The following is a 20,851-nucleotide window of genomic DNA, read 5'->3' on the forward strand; positions in this document are numbered from 1 at the left end:
GAGGCAATAATCGATTTGAGGGTACAGTGAGCTTGGAGATTGAGGACTCATACATTAGTTTTAAAATATGTATTTTTATGTTTAAGTACTCAAGTATTAGTTAGAAATACTATCGTTACAAGAATTCCTTAGAAATTTCGTTCTATCGCGCATAAATCGAAAGTACGCATTTTCGACGCGCGCGATTAATCGAGGGACTTTAGACCTTTATTTTTAGACTATTAAGAGTGAATAATAATAGTATCAATGGAAGTGCATTAGAGGTTTAGTGCACAAATGAAACAAAGCCGAGAGGAAACGAGCACGAAACGCGCGCGTACGCGCACTATTCCTAGTTGACTTTTTGAGCATTGTTGGCCACACATTCTTAAGCTTTCTCAAGAAGCTTTTGCAGCTGCAACAACTCTCTCTTTCTCACTCAAACAGCCGTGCATCACCTTGGAGAAGAAGACCAAAAATTTTCCTTCATTTCACCTCATTTTCTTGCACCAAATCACCTCAAATTCACACTACACCTTGCAAATAACTTGGAGATCAACTTAAGTTAGGAAAGAAACTTCAACCTCACGGTTTTCTTGAGCTTCAAAGGACCAAAAATTTCTGCTCTAGCAACATCTAGGAGGTAATGACGATCAAACCTTTGAATCTTAGTTTTTGTAAGTTATATTGCACTTAGAAGCTTGTAGCTTCATGTGGGTAGTTTTGGATTGTTGTAGATCTTGTGAGTGGGTTCTATGAAATCCCACAATGGACTTGCTGAACTGATGTGATGATATTGGTTGTTGTTTATGTTGAATTAGTGGTTAAACTAGTGATTATAAGTTGAAAAGTGGAAAGAAAACTCAAAGGAAACAAAAGGAAGAAAAGTGCCGGTTCTGCCCCTGCTTTGCCGCACCTGTTGGTGCAAATTTTTGTGGTCCAATTGAATTTTTTTTAATGTAGATATATTGTATAGGTTGTGTGGAAAGTTTCCACCAAAAATCACTTGATTTGGTTGGCCAAAAGTTGAGATTTTGAAATTTCTTTACAACTGGAAAACGTGTCCAGAGTTGTTCTGGCAGTGATTTTGAAATGACCATAACTCTTTGCTCGACGTCAAAATTGAGTGCCATTTGCAGCATTAGAAACTAGACACTTCCAGTTTTCTAACGGTATAAAATGTATCCCCTGATTCCACTTGAGTGAACCGTACCAGCCTTTCAAAGTCACCTGTCCTGTTTCTCCTCTGTGTTGGAAAATCTGTTATGAGCTGCGACTTGATGCTCGAATATGAATTAGTTGTGGACAGAATTTTAAAATGATTTCTTCTGAGAAATTGTAGCCTTGTGAATTTATTTTCCAACGCCACCAACCACACTCAATTCCAAGTTGAATTGAGTGAATTATGGCCAAACTGCAGACCTGCATCATTGCTTGAAAACCCTCATTTTTGGACTGATCAATGGCCGATCTTGTTTGGGACTTGGTATTTTGAAACTCTTGGTGTTAATCACCTACCAAACATATTTTGGATATTTCCTAGACCTTGTCTTCATAAATGAACCATGCTTAAGATGATTTCATTGACCCAAAAGTTAGGAAAAGGAAAATTGAAGTACAAGGCAGATTTGCCTTGAAAATTCTTGAAATTTTAGTGGCTTTGTTGACTGACTTCCTTTACGAATTTTTACATGAAATTCGACAGAGGAATAACCCTTATATGGTAGGGTAATACTACTAAATTTGGTACCATTCTGAGTTCATTTAGACGCCCAACCAAAGTCTCAAAGTTCATGTTTCAAACCTGGAAAATTGCTCAATGGTCCTCATTTTGAACCAACTTTGAGCTGCTATATCTTGGCGCTCAAAACTCCGATTCTTGTTCTGTTTGTTGTGTTTTAAACTTTGATTGTAACTCTAAATGATTTTCAAATTTGAGAGACTAGTTCATATTCTGTGAATTTTGCCGAATTTCGAAAGTTGGCCAAAAACCAACCCCGAAACTGTCTTGGTAGCCCAAAACAACAACTTTGAGCCGGATTTTGAATGTCATCCATTTGGAATCATGGAAAAATGTCTTCTAGGAACTTTTAGTACTTTGGAAGTAGTTTCCAATGGTACCAAGTTTTCCAATTTTGGATCTACAGAAAGTGAGATACGATTTTCCAAAATTTGCTTGTCAAATCTAAAATTTTCAAACTTAAAGGAAATTGAGTTTTTAGAACTCACCTTTTTCCTTCGATATTGCTTGATCATTTTGCACTTGATTTCAAAGATGGAAATCAGATTTCTCTTGTGTTTTAAAATTCCACTTTTGAGTCTCGACTTACGAGTAATTAAGGCTCATCTTCATGATATTTTTCTAGATTGTACAAGTGTGCAATCTTCCGTGATAATTGGAGTTCTAAGTGGTAGTTCATTATCAATTGCTCAGGCACTCAAGAGGACTTTCAAGAGGATCCCACGGTGGACGGCTGAATCCTCAAGTGTGCTTTACTTCTTGAATTACTTGGTGAGTGTCAAGTGTATGTGAACTTAATACGTGCTTAATTGCTATTAGTGATTGGAGATTTTGAAAATGCTGAGTCGAGTGTGTACTTTATCGCACTCGTTCTCATTTAAACAAAGTGTACTTGAATTACTTGACATGAAATGTTTGAATTGCTTGAAGTGACTTGTTAAGTGAATTAAGTGAAGTATTTAAGTGACTATTTATGCTATGGCTGCATAAGTCGATTGGAGTGAATCTCCTCGACTCTTAATGATAAGCGTGGGGGATGCCCAATTCTCACTAGCCAACCTTGGACTCGAGCCGGCATGAGCTTGGTCCGGCTCCTTGGTGAACCATGAGAAAACAAAAGCTTGACCTATTGAGAGGTTTTGCTTGGCATACTCGAGCAGTATCGCCTCAAACAAATGAAAGGCGGACCCGGTACAGGGGTATGTAACGGTGAAAGGGGACAGGATAAGTGAAGTTCTACGGACTATAACCTATCCGATTGACGGAGTGTCAACTCGTGGAGGTTCTTGATCATGCAAGTGGACAATAGCTCCTGAGAGCTCCTATATCCTTGAATTGTTTCTGTTTACTGTTCTCGCTTGAATTGTCATTTACTTGAATATTATTGTTCTACTCGTTAATTGGATTGTTACTTGGACAACGTGCATGCATGTGTGTTCTTGGCCTCACGAGCAATTGCTCACCCCGTAGATTTGTTTTCCTTAACACGTATGGACATGGAGCGAAACTCGGAGAAACCCTTTGGATGTACTTTTATATTAGGGTTTTAAATGTAATTGACTAGACATTGTGGATGTTGTATATTTTGAAAATTGATGTATCTTTTGGGAACCTAGTGTAAGAATTGGATAACTGATGTATCTTGAACTCGTGGTGTAAGACTTGGATATTCGATTATGGAAGCGACTTTTCCTTTGTTTGGCTTGTATTAATCGTTATGTATCGTTAAGCGTGAATCGTTGCCTTGAGTCCTGGCGAGAGCTAGACTGGCGTCCCGCGGATACCCTTTGGTTCGCCTTAGGAAGAAATGAGGGCGTCACAGAAAGAACAATCCATGAATTGCCTCCAGTTATTTCTTAAAAGTTTAGTAAGTAACTAATTACCTAGATTTCAAGTTCAGGGTTCGGATCCTTAACTTCACAAATTGGGGGTAGGAATGGTGTGGATACGGGTGAAAGGGTTAAAAAAAGAATTAATCACACATATACTGACAATGTATACATTATTATGATTGGATGCTTGATAACAATATAAAATTTTAATTTTAATTTAAAATTCAGATTAATTGTCAAGTATACAATGATGATAATGTATACGCTATCACATATATAAAATTAATCCTTAATAAAAAGTCAAAAAATAATTAAAATGCAAGAAAAAATCTTCCCGTGCAGCGGTGGGAGGTTTAACTTTCACGCTCATAATAGTTTACAACAATTTTCACCATCCGAAAGGATTTTCTGTAATAACATTTTCTCTTTGGGACCAATCTCTTTACTCCTGCTTTACCATCAAGTATTCAGAAAAATGCTTCCACTTTAATTAAGTGATGGCTAATCTAATTGTATCAAATTAACAACAAAATACTTTTGAATTTGCTTGTTTCTTTCTTTAGATAAGATAACGATGCTAGTATATTAGTACATATGTGATAAACAATCATTGATTTTTAATCCTATACTAAGATAATCCACAATTTTGTGCTTGTGCACATAGAATTGATTATGACTTAAAGCATTATGCCAATGATTATCACCCATCGGTTTTGATGGGTTCTCCATCATTTATCATTAAAAGCATTATGGCGATGATTATCAGAAGGCTTACGTGTTTAAGCACTTAACAGCTACTTTTTTGTCTATGCTCAATAGTAAGCACTTTTAGTCTAAAAGAAAAGCGTCTATTAAGAAAAAAAAATTCCAGGCCATGGGGTCTTCTAACATCCAAGTAAATGCACAAACAACACTGATGAAATACCAAAATTGTGACTTTCAGTTATATAATTGAATGTACACTTTTTTAAAAAAAAATTCATTTATCAGGACAATTTGAACAAGGCAAGTCTGATGACAGATTTGATTTCCTCTTATGCAAGTGCCTCTAATGTTCTTCAATTTCAATAGATGATTAGGATAATTGGATCAACAAGACAAACTTTACTTGTTTCATCAGTGATAACCAGATTCAAGTATGGGTATCCATTGATTTATGGCAAGAAATCAATTTGTATAGTTTCACAACAGAAAATAGGAGTGTAGCGTTTGGGCCATCTTTCACCAATCTGTTCGCAAAGTTTCCATGGCTGGGGTATGAATTCTAAACTTTTGATAGAGTAAGGACTAAAGTGCAACTTTATTTTCTTTTTCTTTTTGACGTTTCTTTTCCCCTGCCATATAAAAGTTTATAAGTCAGAATTGCATGCGAACATAAGAATTTTGCAATCCATACGGCAAATTAGCAAGCAAGCATTCAGAGTAACGTTTTCTTTTACAACTTTTTAGCTATGTTTATTTTTCAATATTTCGAATTTACGAACATAAAAAATTACTTGGTATTACTCTACATCTCTTCGTATTGCAAAAAATAAAAAAAAAATAAAAACGTAATTTGATATTGCCCGAATATGATAATCACCATTAAAGGAATATTCGTGATTGTGCTGCTAATTAATTTTCGAAAGTTATGCTAAGTGAATGATTTATTTGCAAAGTGTGTGTCTCCACGGGCAGCAATTGAGAGGCGTGTTTATCAAGCTCATAATAGTTTATCACAATTTCCACCGCCCGACAGGAGGCAATTTAATTAACTTTCCCTTTTCTTTTCACCAATACTTCTTACAAGCAGATAATGATATTTCTTCTGCTTTATCCATTTCATGCTTTACAGCAGCATGAAGTTTAATATACATAGAGCCTTAAAGCACTAATCTGCAATGCTAACAAAATCATTTGCGAGAAAATTTCAAGAAAAGAAAAAGTAGCCCCAATTTTAATCATCTCCCTAATATAACTTTTCTCTGTTGGATCTTCTTTATTATACATTTTCCTTTTAAAATTTACATCTTCATAGGTGAAAAGATTTTTTTTTTAAAAAAAAAACAGCTTTCCACTGAATGTTACCCTTGCTAAACTGCCGTGACTTTATTCATGAAGCTTTCGATTTTAGATGTTGATTGCAAGGCTACTGATGTTTGTAAAGACTCATTTGGTGGTAGTAAGAATTTAAGACACATACAAGAAAGTTGAATAGTTGAAAAAATCAACCGACTTTGAGCCATTGTATCTGATCTTTGTTGTGCCATTGCCTTTGTTGATCAATTCAAGTTGAGAAATCTTGTGGCTTTGGACAATCTATGCATAAGTAAAGGTGCATTAGAAACCAATACAGCTCAAATAACACTTCTAGCAAGACACGCCAAATAAACTTAATTTGAACTATTGCCAGCTAAATGTTGCTCTAGTTAAATTAAACGACAACTAAGCTCATGGATGTCAGAACTATTCACTGACAACCTTACTTGCATCTAGAAAGGAGTTGCAGAATACTAGATCAGATAACTAGCGAATGTTAATTGGAGTCCAAAATTTAGGCTAATCTGGAGGACAACCATAAACTATAGTCAATTCATTTATCATTTTTTCAAAAATTGGCTATTCTAGCATCAAATGTTCAGAAAACGAAAATCTGTCTTAGCAGCTATTACACCAAGAGAATAGCTTCCACTATGGAATGAACATGTTAAATATGTTTCCCCGAAGACAGTATTAACCACACCAAGTTTACCTAGAGCTCTCCCCCCCCCACCCCCCCCCTCCCACAAATATATTAATTGACCAACTGGAATTTTCTATTTCTTTTTTTTAAAAAAAAGTTTGATGTGCTCTGAAAGTTGTAGCTGTAATTAACCAAGTTGGTGAACATACATATGGCATAACATTCAACTGTTTGAATGCTGTTCTTATCTAGATACTCTACCAGAAGAGTACTCTACTTCCCATAATCTACCACGTTAAGAGGGTTGAGTTTTAAAATTGCAAATCGAATCTCTTGAGATGTAGGCCTTTCAACCAATTGGGCTAATGAATACTACATCAATGGAATTATATAAATGCATCATCCAATTGCTGCATTGCAATCATCATTCCTCTCTTTTTCTGAGTTACATCACTGATTAACTGCTTGAAAACAATGGCCGCTTCAGTTTTTCTATTGACATGCTTCCTACTAGTTTTGGGCCTCAATGTTGTCAATGGACAGCCTCTAGTTCCTGCACTATACTTGTTTGGGGATTCTATTGTTGATGTGGGAAACAATAACTATTTAGAGACTCTAATCAAAGCCAACTTCCCCCCTTATGGAAGAGACTTCATTAACCATGAAGCAACTGGGAGGTTCTGCAATGGGAAGCTTGCCACAGATTTTACTGGTACTTCTCTTCAATCTCAACCCTCCTATCATTTTCTCCTCCCTTTGTTTTCTCAATGCAAATGTATGATTTTTACAGGTATCTAACGAATTTTAGCTAATGCAGGTGAGAATCTAGGCTTCACTGATTATCCAAAGCCTTATCTGAGCAATAAGGCGAAAACAACGAAAAACATGTTGCTTGGGGCCAACTTTGCTTCAGCAGGTTCTGGTTATTATGAAGCTACAGCAAAAATATATGTAAGTACAAAGTCTTTTACTATGTACAGACATTCTATATACAAGTGTAATGCTGATCAGATGATAATATTAACTGTATATTTTATATGGTTTAGAATACCCTTTCACTAAGCAAGCAGCTGGCACTTTACAAGGACTACCAGAATAGGCTAGTTGTGATTCTGGGGAAAGTCAATGCTTCAGCCACCATAAATGGTTCAATCCACTTTCTGAGTGATGGAAGCAGTGACTTTGTTCAGAACTACTACATCAATCCTCTGCTCTACAAGAAATACACACCTGATCAGTTCTCAGACATCCTCATCCAATCCTATGTAAATTTTGTACAGGTAATGTTTTCTCCACGAACACTATTGCTCTCTGATTGCATATCTGCAACTGCAATTCCAGGAGTAATAATCTTGATGCAGCACATAAGTTAGGTGAATTTTATATAATCCATCTGCTCTAAAGTTAAATTCTTGCAAATTCTGCAATAGGCACTGTACAAGTTGGGAGCAAGAAAGATTGGAGTCACAACATTGCCACCAATTGGATGTCTTCCAGCATCCATAACTCTGTTTAGCGAGGATACCAACAAATGCGTTGAGAAGATGAATGCAGCAGCTGTTTCATTCAACAATAAGCTTAACATGACATCGCAAAGCTTAAAACAAAAGCTCCCCAATCTCAATCTTCTTGTCTTGGATATCTATCAGCCACTTTTAGACCTTGTCACCAAACCTATAGATAATGGTACTTGTCAACTTCCTCATTCTCTAATTGAATGCAGAAAACTACTAATCCTGATTAAATTATTTTTCTCTCGTTTGTTATTCATTCAAGAGTGGAAAGAGTGAGGCCAAAGGTTGAATTGAGGCAAGATTATACATATACTGAAATCAATTATTTTGCAGGATTTTTTGAAGCAAGAAAGGCATGTTGTGGTTCGGGGCTGATAGAGACATCTTTTCTGTGCAATGCCAAGTCTCCAGGAACATGTGCAAATGCATCAGAGTATGTGTTTTGGGATGGATTCCACCCAACAGAAGCTGCAAACAAAGTTTTATCTAGTGACTTGCTAGTCAGCGGCCTCAACCTTATCTAATGTCTTCCACAAATTAAAGACAATGCATAAGAGTAATGATTTGATGTATTCCCCACGTCAAGTTTGTTGCAATTGTAATTGAGTATTTCCCTTGATCGTAATGAAATTTATGAATTGTGCGTGCATCCATCAACAGTTTTATTACAGAGCACTTAATATATTTGATTATAAAACAAGCATTAGACAAATGAGTAATTTTATTAGCCAATCCTCTTGCTGTTTATGTTAGTGTTATCAGTTCTTTCAATCCATTTAATGGTGAATGTTGAGCAAAATCCTCTCACTAACCGACACAAACCTAACATTTGGAACATGTAATTAGAGATGTCACAAAATTTAGTGACCAATCAAATAGTTTTAGTTTTTCTTATGGTTTTTCATCTCACTAACTTAGAAAAGCACTGTGTAGTTTGTCACCTCATCAATAAAATTTAAAGCAACATGTAAAACAAAATGCCTTCAATTAACAGCAATGCTTGCGCTCAATTTGAAATCTCATATGAAAGCTTGTTAACTAATCAATATACGAAATTAAACCAACTAATTAATTTTTTTTGGGAAAAGAGTTCCAATGGCCCTCCAACTCTTTACCAGGTAAAGTTTTAGCCCTCCGACAATTAACGGTAAAATTTTGGCCCTTAATCTAATAAAATAGAACATTCGTGACCCTTCTATCAAACCTAGCAGTTAAATTTGACGGGAAGCGTCATCTTGCGAGACGTACGGCCAAATATTAAGGGTATTATAGTCTCTGAGTAAAGAAAGGGTAAAAACACTTTAACCACTGATTTTCCCTCCAACAATTTCCACCCCTTTTGCTCCAAAACCCTAGTACGAAAAAATCAAACTATTCGATCTGGATGCTGCAGCGAAAGTGTTAATTGTTGTGCATCAACTGGAACCAGATAGTCACAATTCATTGCTTGCTCTTAGTCAATCCGAGTATTCTGCAGTGCTTGGGCATCTCAATGTCCATACGCCTTCACAAAACTCAAATTTCCCACCATCTGCATCTTGGGCTGTTGGAGGTAAATACATAAAATGGAGTTCAGGTTCTGAAGGTTCTGACAAAGTACTTGCGGAAGTGCTAGAGTACCTTGGTGTTGCAATAAATCTCAGACATACCTTTTTCCTTGTGTCTGGATCAACCAAAGGTAGTCTTTAATGGTTGACAAGAAGAATTTCATCCAAAGACCCACCATCACATGGTAGCCCAAGTCCTAAGCCTGCTGCCACTGATGCACTATCAGACTCGATTGCTCTCCCACTCCACTCCTACTGCCCGCTGGAAGCTGACGCCGAAGAAACAATTGCAGACATGGAAGCTTGTGGTGCAGGCGCATACTGCCTACGGTCTTGCCCTGCTGTTCCAAAAATTGATGAATCGTGATTCGGCAGCTGCCAACAATTTCCACCCCTTCTGCTACTTCAAGCCTCAAATTTATAATTCAGATCTGCAATCTTGATGGGTCAGCCAAAGCTCTCCCTTTCTAGATTTGCAGGCTCCCTCCTTTAGAGACTAAAATGCCCTTGATATTTAGTTGTGCATCTCACGAGATAATGCTTTCCGTCAATTTTAATTGCTGGATCTGACAGAAGGGTCATGAATATGCTATTTTATTAGATTGAGGGCCAAAACTTTACCCGTTAATTATTGGAGGGCTAAAATTTTACCTGGTAAAGAGTTCGAGGGTCAATGGGACTCTTTTCCCTTTTTTTTTTTTTAATTTTTCGATCACTAAATTTTTATTTCAGTCAAAAGGTCACCTCTAATGAAAGCGGACATTTTTGGGCACTCAACAATTAAAAGCATATTTTGTCACTGAACAAATAAGGATTTAAAATCTACATTTTAATTAGCTGAATAAGTCATTGCGGCTCAAAAAAAGTTAGACATTAGTTACCAAATCAAAAAAATATTCAAAATGAGTCACTGATTATTTCCCACTTTCTAGCTTACCAATGGGAAAAAGATCGAGAGAAAGGAGGCAGGCCTCCTGTTTTTTTCCTTGCATGATCATGATTGGAATGCTGTTTTGGCATCTTTCCGAGATTCAAGACGGAGTAATTTCAATCTGTTGTATGTATGTGGATTTATAATGAAAATTAATTTGCTTTGTTTGTGGATTCAGACAATATGTACCGTTTGCATTTTGTAGAGTGGATATCTTTTGTTCTCGTATATCATATAATATAGTGTATATGGGCCAATTATGGAGCTCCTAATTTTGTCCAACTTTCACTAAACTCTTTTAATCAACAATTTTTCAGTAATTATATGCCTCCTAATTACACCACCTCAAATAATTCAACATCTACCATCACACCAATTTACAATATTGCAAGGCATGATTGGGCAGTAGGTATATTTTCACTTGCATTACAATATGTTTCTCTCCTAGTTTGCAATAGTAAGTCCACAAATAAAAAGAAAAAAATACTTCAAAGCGAGCAGAAGGTAAATTCCCTTGGTGTCTCTTTTGGTGTAGATACTAGATGCTTTGATTATTTTTCAAAGGCTTGATTTCAATTATTTGAAATTATTTTTTGTCTCTATCTCATCTATAGTTGTTTGAAAATTTCCATGTTGGAAAAAAAGAAGTTTAAAATGGAATTCTGTTCTAAGAATTCCTACTTTGTTCTATTTCCCTTATTAAATTATGTAGACACCAAATTTTAATTTATCTTTAATTTATTTCTATTTTATTTTATTTTATTGATAATCATTATCTATTTTTACTTATTAATCTCATGATTTTGTTTTTAGACTTTTTTTAGCATTTTAGATACCAAATTTTTAATCTAGCTTTATTTATTATTATTTTCATTAAATGATAATTATTATTCGTTTTTGCTCATTAGTCTCTTAATTTTTATTTTTAAGACATTTTTAGCATTAAAATTTATCGAAAAAAGAAAATTGTTCACAAAAATAGGCTTTAATTCTTTTAGATTCAATTTATGAAAATTTGTTGTTTGTTTACCTAAATTAAGTGAAAATTAATAAAATAAAAAGGAAAAATCATTAATCAAAATTAAAAAAAAATTAGCGTTTCATTTAATTTGGTTAATCTTGTTTTATTTCTATTTTTTGTTGTTAAAATTATTTCATTATTTGTTTATTGTTGTTAAAAAAAGAAAAAAAAAAGGGAACCACGCGCGTGTGCAATGTACGCGCTATTTCTTCATGCCAGCGGTGCTACAGTATATAAAATGCAGCAGTGTAGCAGCTCTTTCCTCACTCTTTTTTGGTTGTTCTAGCTTCGTTGGATTGCTTTAGTACAGGCCATTTGGCCTTAATCTAGAAACCTCAATTGTCTTGTCTAACAAGAATCATCAAACAGCTCCAAAATGAGATAAAAAAAAAAGGCAGCTTCATCCCATCGTCCAGCCAAGGGTTTAGAGAGCTTAAAAGGAAAAGGCAGTGTAGTGGGGCCAATCTACATATGCCATGTATCAGCCCGTATGCAGCAGCTCGGGCAGATCAGTTCGGACATAGTGGGCACCAGTTCAGCCGTTTCCACCGCCATTCAGCCGTGTGGGCTTAGTGGGCCGCGCCTCCCGCGCCTTTCGGAATTAGCAGGCGAAACCCTAGAAAGACTCCCCCTTGATTAGGACTCGTAGTCCTATAAGGAAACTCTCACCCTCAAGCCTATAAATATAGCACCACAAGACGACACAAGGTACGCCTTCAACAGTACTCTATGCTGAATCCCTACTTATAAGCTCTATTGACTTAATCGTCGGAGCTACTCCGGGGAACTAGTCCCCTCATTTCCTACTTTTTGCAGGACAGTTCGTTTGATCTCCTCCCATCAGCTCGGCCTTCCTCTGTTCGCCTAGCTCGCAGCACCTCGGCTCGGATCACGTTTCTAGCAGTCGCATCAATTGGCGCCATCTGTGGGAAAGTAATTCTCCTTTTCTGCGAATCATGCCAAGGACTAGATTCCAGAGAAACGCCGATAGGTCTAAGGGGGACGAACGGAGCAACCCTCGAAATTCCCATCAGAATCCCCCGCTGGGGAACGAAGGGGCGGAGCTCTGGCGAGTCCCGCCTGAACAACTAGTGCAGGTAGTGGCTGGCAATTTGCCCACCTTTGAAGCTATTATGAACTACCTAAAGGGGCAGTCCGGAGGCCATCATGACTGGGAACACACGGCACGGAAGGCGGATGGAGTCGGGCTGACAGAGTCAAGGACGGGGAGCCCTAACCCTCGCCCAAAGTGGGCGCGAAAAGAGCACACCCGCGAACAGGTCGAGGTCATGGAATCCTCCAACAAGAACTCCCGAACTGAGCACCTGGAGCCCTTCCAAAGGTTCCCACGGAGGGAGCCCTCTCCTAGGAGAGATGAATACCGGGTGCAGGACGAACTGGATCTTTTGCTAGATCCGGAGGCTGATAAACATATCGCCTCCCCCTTTGTGCCTGACATCGAGGATTACCCGCTACCCGCGAAGTTCAAATTACCAAGCATGAAATCTTATGATGCGACCACGGACCCAAAGAATCATCTGTTTGCCTTCCTAACATAGATGCGCCTGCAAACAGCCGCAGACGCGGTCAAATGCAAGACCTTTCCAATGTTCTTGGAAGGGAAGGCGCGTCAGTGGTTCCAGGGGTTGCCTTCCAGGTCAATTCGGTCATTCACACAGCTTGCGCGGCTATTTTCACACCGCTCATTTGATGACGATCCATCAGAGCCCTGAGGAGTCCTTACGTGAATACATGGTTCGATTCAACAATGAGTCCCTCCAAGTCCGAGATCGGGACGATAAGGTTGTCATGCTGCTTTCATCAATGGGCTGCGCAAACAGAAACTGTATACCGAGTTTGTGGAGAAGCCTCCCAAATCAGTTCGGGATATGCTGGACCGAGCTCATGAGAAGGCTAATGCTGAGGAAGTCAATCGCCTGAAAGGCGCACAGGAGAGACTAAGGGATGATAGGCACAGAAAGAGTGCTAGTTCGGGTGAAGCGCAATCTAGCTAGGCCCGGAAGATCACTCTCGACCGCCAACCCAGGAGCGGCCCCTGGTCAGGAACGAGTCGGCCCTTCGAGAAGGAGAGGGCCTGGACCTCCCTCACAGCGCCCAGAGCTCAGGTCCTGGCGGTAATGGAACGGGAGGGCCTCTCTCGATATCCTCTGCAGCTGCTCGGTGATAGGAGCAGACGAGATCGGACTTTGTATTGCGCCTACCATCGCGATGTAGGTCATGATACTGAGAATTGTCATCATCTAAAAAGGGACATCGAAGAGCTGATCAAACGAGGACACTTCAAGCAGTTCATACGGGAGGGACGGGCCGACCAGAGGCAAGGGGGCAATAAGCGGGAGCACGCGAGCTACCCACACGATCGACCTCAGGGCCCCCGTGACCGAACTCCCGAGCTAGACGTACAAAACCTAGCAAGGGTAATTAACACCATTGCAGGAGGACCTGTTGGGAAAGATAGCCACACAGCTCGGCAGAATAACCGCCCCCTCTTAACGAAGAAAACCCAAGTAAGCGATTGAAAATATACGAGGAGATCATCTATGGACCTGAAGACGCAGTACCCTTGGCTTCTAATAACCATGAGGCCATTGTGATAGAAGTCATCACGTGTAACTACAAAGTCAGAAAGGTATATATAGACAATGGGAGTGCCATTGACGTGTTATATTACAAGATCTTTAAAGAACTGCAATTGGAGGACAAGCAGCTCATACCAGTCAGAACTCCCCTGATAGGCTTTGCAGGTCCACCGGTGAGACCGGAAGGGATAATAACCTCATGGTCACGGTGGGGATGTCGCCAAAATGTCAAACTGTTTCGGTGAATTTTGAAATGGTAAAAGAGCCCTCGTCGTACAACATGATTTTGGGACGGTCTACCCTAAACGCGTTTCGAACCGTCTGCTCCACCCTGCACCTTAGCATGAAATTTCCTACACTGGCAGGGGTGGCCGAGGTGCAAGGGGATTCAGAAGTAGTTAGGGTCTATTACATTACGACTCTCAAGGGTAAGGAGAAACTGGTGGCTCAGACAACTCGCTTAGAGCCCTGGGAGCCAATAAAGAAGAAAGAGCGGTTGGAGACCGACGAGGGGCTACTCGAACTGCCAGTAAGTAGGGAGAGACCCGATCATGTGGTCAAAACCAGCTCAGACCTGGGCGAACAGACACGGAGGGCACTCGAAGCTCTTCTTGAGAAATATGCGGAGATCTTCGTCTGGAGTGCAGATGACATGCCTGAAATTTCGTCCGAGCTGGCAATTCACAAGTTACACGTAGATCCCAATATCCGACCTGTGAAGCAGAAGAAGCGAAATTTTGCACTTGAGCGGAATGAGGTTGTCAAAGATGAGGTAGGCAAGCTGCTAGAGGCCAAAATTGTGAAGGAGGTCTTCTATCCGACCTGGCTGGCCAACCCTGTGTTGGTCAAGAAAGACGATAGAGTTTAGAGAATGTGTGTGGATTTCACCGACTTGAACAAAGTTTGCCCGAAGGACTGCTATCCTCTTCCCCGAATCGACCTGCTTGTGGACTCGACCACTGGGTATGAAATCTTCTGTTTCTTGGATACTTTCAAGGGGTACCACCAAATAGCTACGGACGAGGAAAATCAAGAGAAGACCTCATTCATCACGGAGTATGGTACCTACTGTTATGTCACCATGCCGTTTGGACTAAAAAACACGGGCGTGATGTACCAAAGATTGGTGAACAAACTGTTCAAAGATCAGATAGGTCGGAATATGGAGGTCTACGTGGACGACATGTTGGTGAAAAGTCGAACTGAGGAGCAGTTCATTACAGACCTCAGAGTTGTTTTCAACGTTCTTTGGAGCTCACGCATGCAACTGAACCCCAAGAAATGCACTTTCGAGATCAGGTCGGGCAAATTCTTAGGATATATGATATCCAAAGACGGGGTATGGACTAACTCGGATAAGGTAAAAGCTATCATGGATATGGCTCCTCCCAAAAACATTAAGGAGGTGCAGCGCCTAACTGGTAGGATGGTAGTCTTGAATAGATTCCTGTCCAAATCGGCAGTCCAGGACTTGCTTTTCTTTAAGGCCCTAAAGAAAGGTCCCTAGTTTGAATGGACCTCAGAATGTCAGAAAACATTCGATCAACTGAAGAGTCACCTTGCCACGCTGCCTGCCCTGACTTCCCCCAGAACGAGGTGAAACTCTATTCATCTACCTAGCGCCGGGGGAGGAGGCCGTTAGCGCGGTGCTAGTAAGAGAAGAAAACAAGGTCCAGAGACCGGTGTACTATGTCAGCGTGCTTTACAGGGGGCGGAGGTCATGTATTCGCCGGTTGAGCGCTACTTCCTGGCATTAATTCACGCGGCACGAAAGTTCAGGCCATACTTCCAGGCTCATCCCATTATGGTAGTGACTGACCAACCCTTGAAATCAATCCTGTCCAGACCGGACGTGTCAGGGAGGATGGTCAAGTGGACTGTCGAGTTTTCCGAGTACGATCTCGGGTACCAGCCCCGGACGGCCATCAAAGCCCCAGGATTGGCGGACTTCATAGCGGATGGCGTTTCCTTTGGGCAGCCAGAATTCGAATGGGCCGAAGAGGCTGGCACCAAGCCAGCTGAGGCCAAATAGGTCGGAGAAACTCTCTCGCGAGCTGAGGCCAAACAGGTCGGAGAGGTTCCTATGCGAGTTGAGGCCATACATGCCAGAGAGACTCCTTTGCGAGCTGAGACCAAATAGGCCAGAGAGACTCATTTGCGAGCTAAGGCCAAACAGGCCAGAAAAACTCTCTCGCGAGCCGAGGCCATACAGGTCGGAGAGGTTCCTATGCGAGATGAGGCTATACAGATCGGAGAGACTCCCGGACGAGTTGAAACCATACAGGCCAGAGATAAGGCCATGCATGCCGGAGAGGTTCTTATGCGAGCTGAGACTATACGGGCCAGAGAAGCTCCATGCGAGCCGAGGCCAAGCAGACCAGAGAAGCTGGCATCCAATCAGCTGAGGCCGAACAAGCCCTTGTACGGGCTGACATCAATGAAACCGAGGAGATTGCCGGACAGGCTGTTCCAGTCTGGGCACTATACGTCGACGGCTCCTCCAGCAAAGAAGGGTACAGGGCCGGACTCCTTCTAATCAGCCCTACCGGGGAAGAGCTGGTCTACTCCTTGAAATTCGATTTCAGGGCCTCCAATAACAAGTCTGAATATGAGGCCATAATTGCAGGGATGGAGATGGCTTGAAAATTGGGGGCTGAATCAATAAGGGTCCATAGCGACTCTCAGTTGATAGTAAACCAAGTCTTGGGGAACTACGAGGTCAAGGAAGAGCCATTGAAGAAGTACGTTGCTAAAATACTTGAGCTAAGGAGCCGGTTTAAGCAGTTCACCCTCGAACGAGCCCCGAGAAGCCGCAATAAGAGAGTGGATGCTTTGTCTAAACTAGCTTCCACTTCTTTTGGCACGCTGAACAGGGAAGTATTGGTAGAGGTCGTAAAAAATCGTGCATATGAGCAGCTAGACATGGCAGTAGTACAAGTGATGAGCTCCTGGATGGATCCCATTGTACAGTACCTAGTCAGGGGAGAACTTCCCCTGAGCAAGATAGAGGCTCGCAAGGTCCTTCTCAAGTCACAGAGGTATGTTCTCGCGGATATAGTGCTTTATAGGAAGTCATATCTACGTCCATGGTTGAGCTGCATGACGCCTGAGGAGGGGAGCTACATTCTGCGCGAACTACATGAGGGCATATGCGAAAATCATGTCGGTCCGCGAGTTCTGCCCAAGAAGGGCATGTTATCCGGATACTACTGGCCGACCATCTTTTGGGACTCGACCGAACTGGTGGCAAAGTGCAGGTCATGCCAACTACACGCACCGGTTCATCATGCCCTGACTCAAGAGATGGTCCCTCTTCAAAGCCCATGGCCATTCTTTTAGTGGGGAATTGACCTGCTTGGTCCTTTTCCCCGAGCTCCCGGAGGATATGAGCATCTAGTTGTGGCAATAGACTACTTCACTAAGTGGGTAGAAACTAAGCCCCTCAACACCATCAGCAGCATGTCGGTTCAAAAGTTCCTCTGGAAGAATATAGTTTGTCGATTCAACATACCACGGGCCCTAATCTCAGACAATGGAAGACAATTCACTAACAGTTCCTTCCAAGACTGGTGTTTCGAGCTCAGAATACAGCAACACTTCACTTTCGTAGGGCACCCACAAGCTAACGGTCAAGTCGAGAATGTCAATAGGACCATCCTGCATGGCTTGAAGGCACGGATCGAATCTGCCCGAATTGGGTAGATAGACGAGCTGCCAACCATACTGTGGGCTTACCGAACCATGCCCCGAACTGCTACACAGGAAACTCCGTTTGTCTTAACTTATGGGGCAGATGCTGTAATCCCAGCAAAAATTGGAATACCCTCGGGCAGGGTCCAGCATTTTGTGGCCCAAGATAATGAGGAGGAAATGCGACTCAACTTAGACCTGCTAGAACAACAGTGGGAGGAAGCAGCCATAAGAATGGCAAAGTATAAAGGACAGGTCGCACGGTACTACAACGCTAAGGTAAGACACCTCTCCTTCAAACCAGGAGACCCGGTGTTATGAAAGAACTCGGTAAATCGAGTTGTGGGCATGAACAAACTAGACTCGAACTGAAAAGACCCCTACATGGTGAAGGAGGCAGACCGAGCTGGCTACTGTAAGTTAGCTCGCCCTAATCGGGAGGGACCAATCTAAGGAATTTTCGCTAGTATTCGAGTGCATGACCTGGGATTAATTCGCGTGTCTGGATAAGTTAGAAGTCAGTTAGGGGGAGCTGGATGAGCTGTTTTTACACATGTTAAGCGCAATTTTTGGCAGGGCAATCTGCACATATATGTATTGAGATATTATGACATGAAATGAAATTTTGGCTAAGTGTTGAACAAAGAAAAATTCATTCATTTTCAAGTAAGCGTACAAAACGAGGGCCATACAAAAATGAACTGGCCAGTTCGGGTTCCTACCCTACTCTGACTACGCCTACACTAAGTACTATTTAATTCTCCCCTTGGTCCTCTTGTTCGGCCTCGGGGGAGGTCGCGGGTAGAGAGGGATCAACCACGAGGTCGGTAAGCTGGCGGCAGTGTGCGTAGCCTGCCACCAGCCTGTCTATCTGGTCAACTGCGCCCGGATTGTAGTCCGACCACACTCCCCGCTCGAAACCAGGCAAGTTCATGGCCTGCACATCGTTTATGGCCTTGATATATCCGAGCTGTAGAACTGGGCCATTTAGAATGGCTAGATCGTTCATGAAGCCTTCTGACTTCTTGAACTCTTGGATGCCTAGCTGACGCCCCTCCTCTCTAGCCGCTTCGATCTAGTCGGGGAGCTCGGAGGACTTCTTCTGCTCGATCTCCAGCTGGGAGGTCAGTTCGGCCACCTTCTTCTTCTCCAGTTCGCAGGTGGACTGGGCATCCGCGAGCTGCTTCTTGACGGTTTCCAACTCAGCGTCAGCCGCTTCAAGCTGGTTCACCAGCTTGTCCCTGGCAGCCCGACCTGGGACAGATTCACCCCCATGTTCGCGTACCTCTGCGTCAGCTCGGCGCCCGCCACGTTGAGCTACGTTCAAACGTAAAGTTAGACAAGCAGGAAAGGTGGAAGGAATAGAATCTAGCGGCCAGCATTGGGAACTCACTTGAGCCGCGTTGAGGTAGTAATGTCCGAGCAGCTTGAGACTCGAGGCCATCTTGATAAAACGATGATCTCGGGAAAGTTGGAATGAGTGGCCGGAGATCAGGAATAGGGTCGGTCACCTCTGTCAGAATCAGTCCCGCAGACCAGAGTTGGGCGTTATTGAACTCCTTCACATTCAAACGCGTGTCCGAACTGACCAAACGGTCTATAGCTCGACAACAGGAAGAGATGAAGGGAGTGGGTCGGACACTTGGACATTCTCCCTCCAGGTCGGGGGAGAAAAACCGGTGTTCTTCACGAAAAAGAACTAGGCCTCCTAGCCCTTGATAAAGGAAAGAGCGCTAAAGAACAGCTCACGGGTTGGGAGCTCCACTCCGTTCCTACGAGCGAAGTAGAACCAACCGTGAACTTGACCGATGACCTTCATTTGGAAGAAGGATCTAAACAGCTCTAAGGAGTAGGGAATCTCCAGGATCCTACAGAGCATGAAAAAACCTAGGATTGACCGAACTGTATTATGAGCAATTTGGGTCGCCCGGATCCCCCAAAAAATCAGAATTTGAAAGAAAAACTGGGGAATAGCAAGGCGGAGACCTGTATGAGCTGGTCCTTGTACATTGCCACAAACTCAGGAGGAGGTCGGCAGGCAATCTCCCCAGGTTGGGCAGCTCGGGTTTCAAACTGATAGGGAATGCCATATTTCTCCACCAATTTATCCACATTCCCCTGATCTAGGATAGGGGGGATAAGGTCTACCTCTCCGAAATCAATGTCAGGACCCCTGAAGGGTTCTTCCCTGGCTCGGAATGGAGCTGCCTCGAGCGGAATTGCTTCATCAGCAATTCCAGCTACGGGCTGAGCAGGTTAGTTGGGTTGAACCATTGCTCGGACAGGAGAAGGAATGGAGAAAGAAATATACTCTGACTCGGATGAACTTGGAGACGAAGAACTAGAAGAAGAGGGAGAGGAAGAAATGATTTCTATGGGAATAGGCCGGAATACTTTACGCCTGGGGGGCGAACTGGTTATATCGAAATGTGTAGAAGAAGAAGACATAAAAGAGAGAGAGGACTTACTGCCGAACAGGGAAGGAAAGCTAAGAAGTGCTTAAAAGGTGGCACGAACTGACTCTTGGTCGAACTCACTAAGCGATCGGACAAACTTGGAAGGGGAGAGATGTGCGAGCTGCTAGAAATTGGAGAGAGGAGGAAATGAGAAAGGAAGTGTGAAAGTGACATCTGGTGGGGCCTATTTATAGGCCACCAGGGTGGGAAGACGAAGCGTCCCGACTTGAAATTTGAATTTATTACCGAAAAACCGCTGTGTTGCGTGACGGTTGAGCTGGTAACTACCATTATGAGAGACGTGACGCTTGAAGTGATAGTTACGTCAACAGACGTGACAGCTACCCGAGGAAAAGCAGCTATCATGGGATTGTGGGCCCCACAAGGAACTGACTTGTCTCGAAATTTGGTCCAGGTTCATGCGACTTTTCGATGACCCTAGACTTAAAGGGGGGCTAGTGTAGTGGGGCCAATCTATACACGCCACGTATCAGCCCGTATGCAGCAGCTCGGGCAGATCAGTTCGGACATAGTGGGCACCAGTTCGGCCGTTTCCACCGCCATTCAACCGTAAGGGCGTAGTGGGCCACGCCTCCCGCGCCTTTCGGAATTAGCAGGGGATATCCTGGAAAGATTCCCCCTTGACTAGGACTCGTAGTCCTATAAGGAAACTCTCACCCTCAAGCCTATAAATATATCACCACAAGACGATACAAGGTACGCCTTCAACAGTACTCTATGCTGATTCCCTACTTATAAGCTCTACTGACTTGATCGTCGGAGCCACTCCGGGAAACTAGTCCCCTCGTTTCCTACTTTTTGCAAGACAGTTCGTTTGATCTCCTCCCATCAGCTCGACCTTCCTCTGTTCGCCTAGC

General features: G+C 42.3%; 1 protein-coding gene across 1 annotated transcript; it reads left to right on the top strand.

Annotated features, from left to right (window-relative positions):
• The first annotated feature begins 6,676 nt into the window (after window positions 1–6,676).
• LOC113768826 (GDSL esterase/lipase At5g22810-like) lies at window positions 6,677–8,254 on the top strand. The gene is made up of 5 exons (XM_027313327.1): window positions 6,677–6,926; window positions 7,032–7,165; window positions 7,261–7,494; window positions 7,645–7,900; window positions 8,062–8,254. The coding sequence occupies exons 1-5, from the start codon at window positions 6,689–6,691 to the stop codon at window positions 8,250–8,252; spliced, it is 1,053 nt and encodes a 350-aa protein (XP_027169128.1). The 5' UTR covers window positions 6,677–6,688; the 3' UTR covers window positions 8,253–8,254.
• Window positions 8,255–20,851: the final 12,597 nt, after the last annotated feature.

This window comes from Coffea eugenioides, chromosome 4, assembly GCF_003713205.1.
Source record: "Coffea eugenioides isolate CCC68of chromosome 4, Ceug_1.0, whole genome shotgun sequence".
Classification (NCBI taxonomy): Eukaryota; Viridiplantae; Streptophyta; class Magnoliopsida; order Gentianales; family Rubiaceae; genus Coffea; species Coffea eugenioides.

Bases quoted from the DNA above. Each gene is read 5' to 3' on its own strand.
- LOC113768826 (XM_027313327.1), top strand. From the start codon at position 6,689: ATGGCCGCTTCAGTTTTTCTATTGACATGCTTCCTACTAGTTTTGGGC. The intron at 7,166-7,260 runs GTAAGTACAAAG...TATATGGTTTAG, and splicing joins AAGCTACAGCAAAAATATAT to AATACCCTTTCACTAAGCAA. The intron at 7,495-7,644 runs GTAATGTTTTCT...ATTCTGCAATAG, and splicing joins CCTATGTAAATTTTGTACAG to GCACTGTACAAGTTGGGAGC.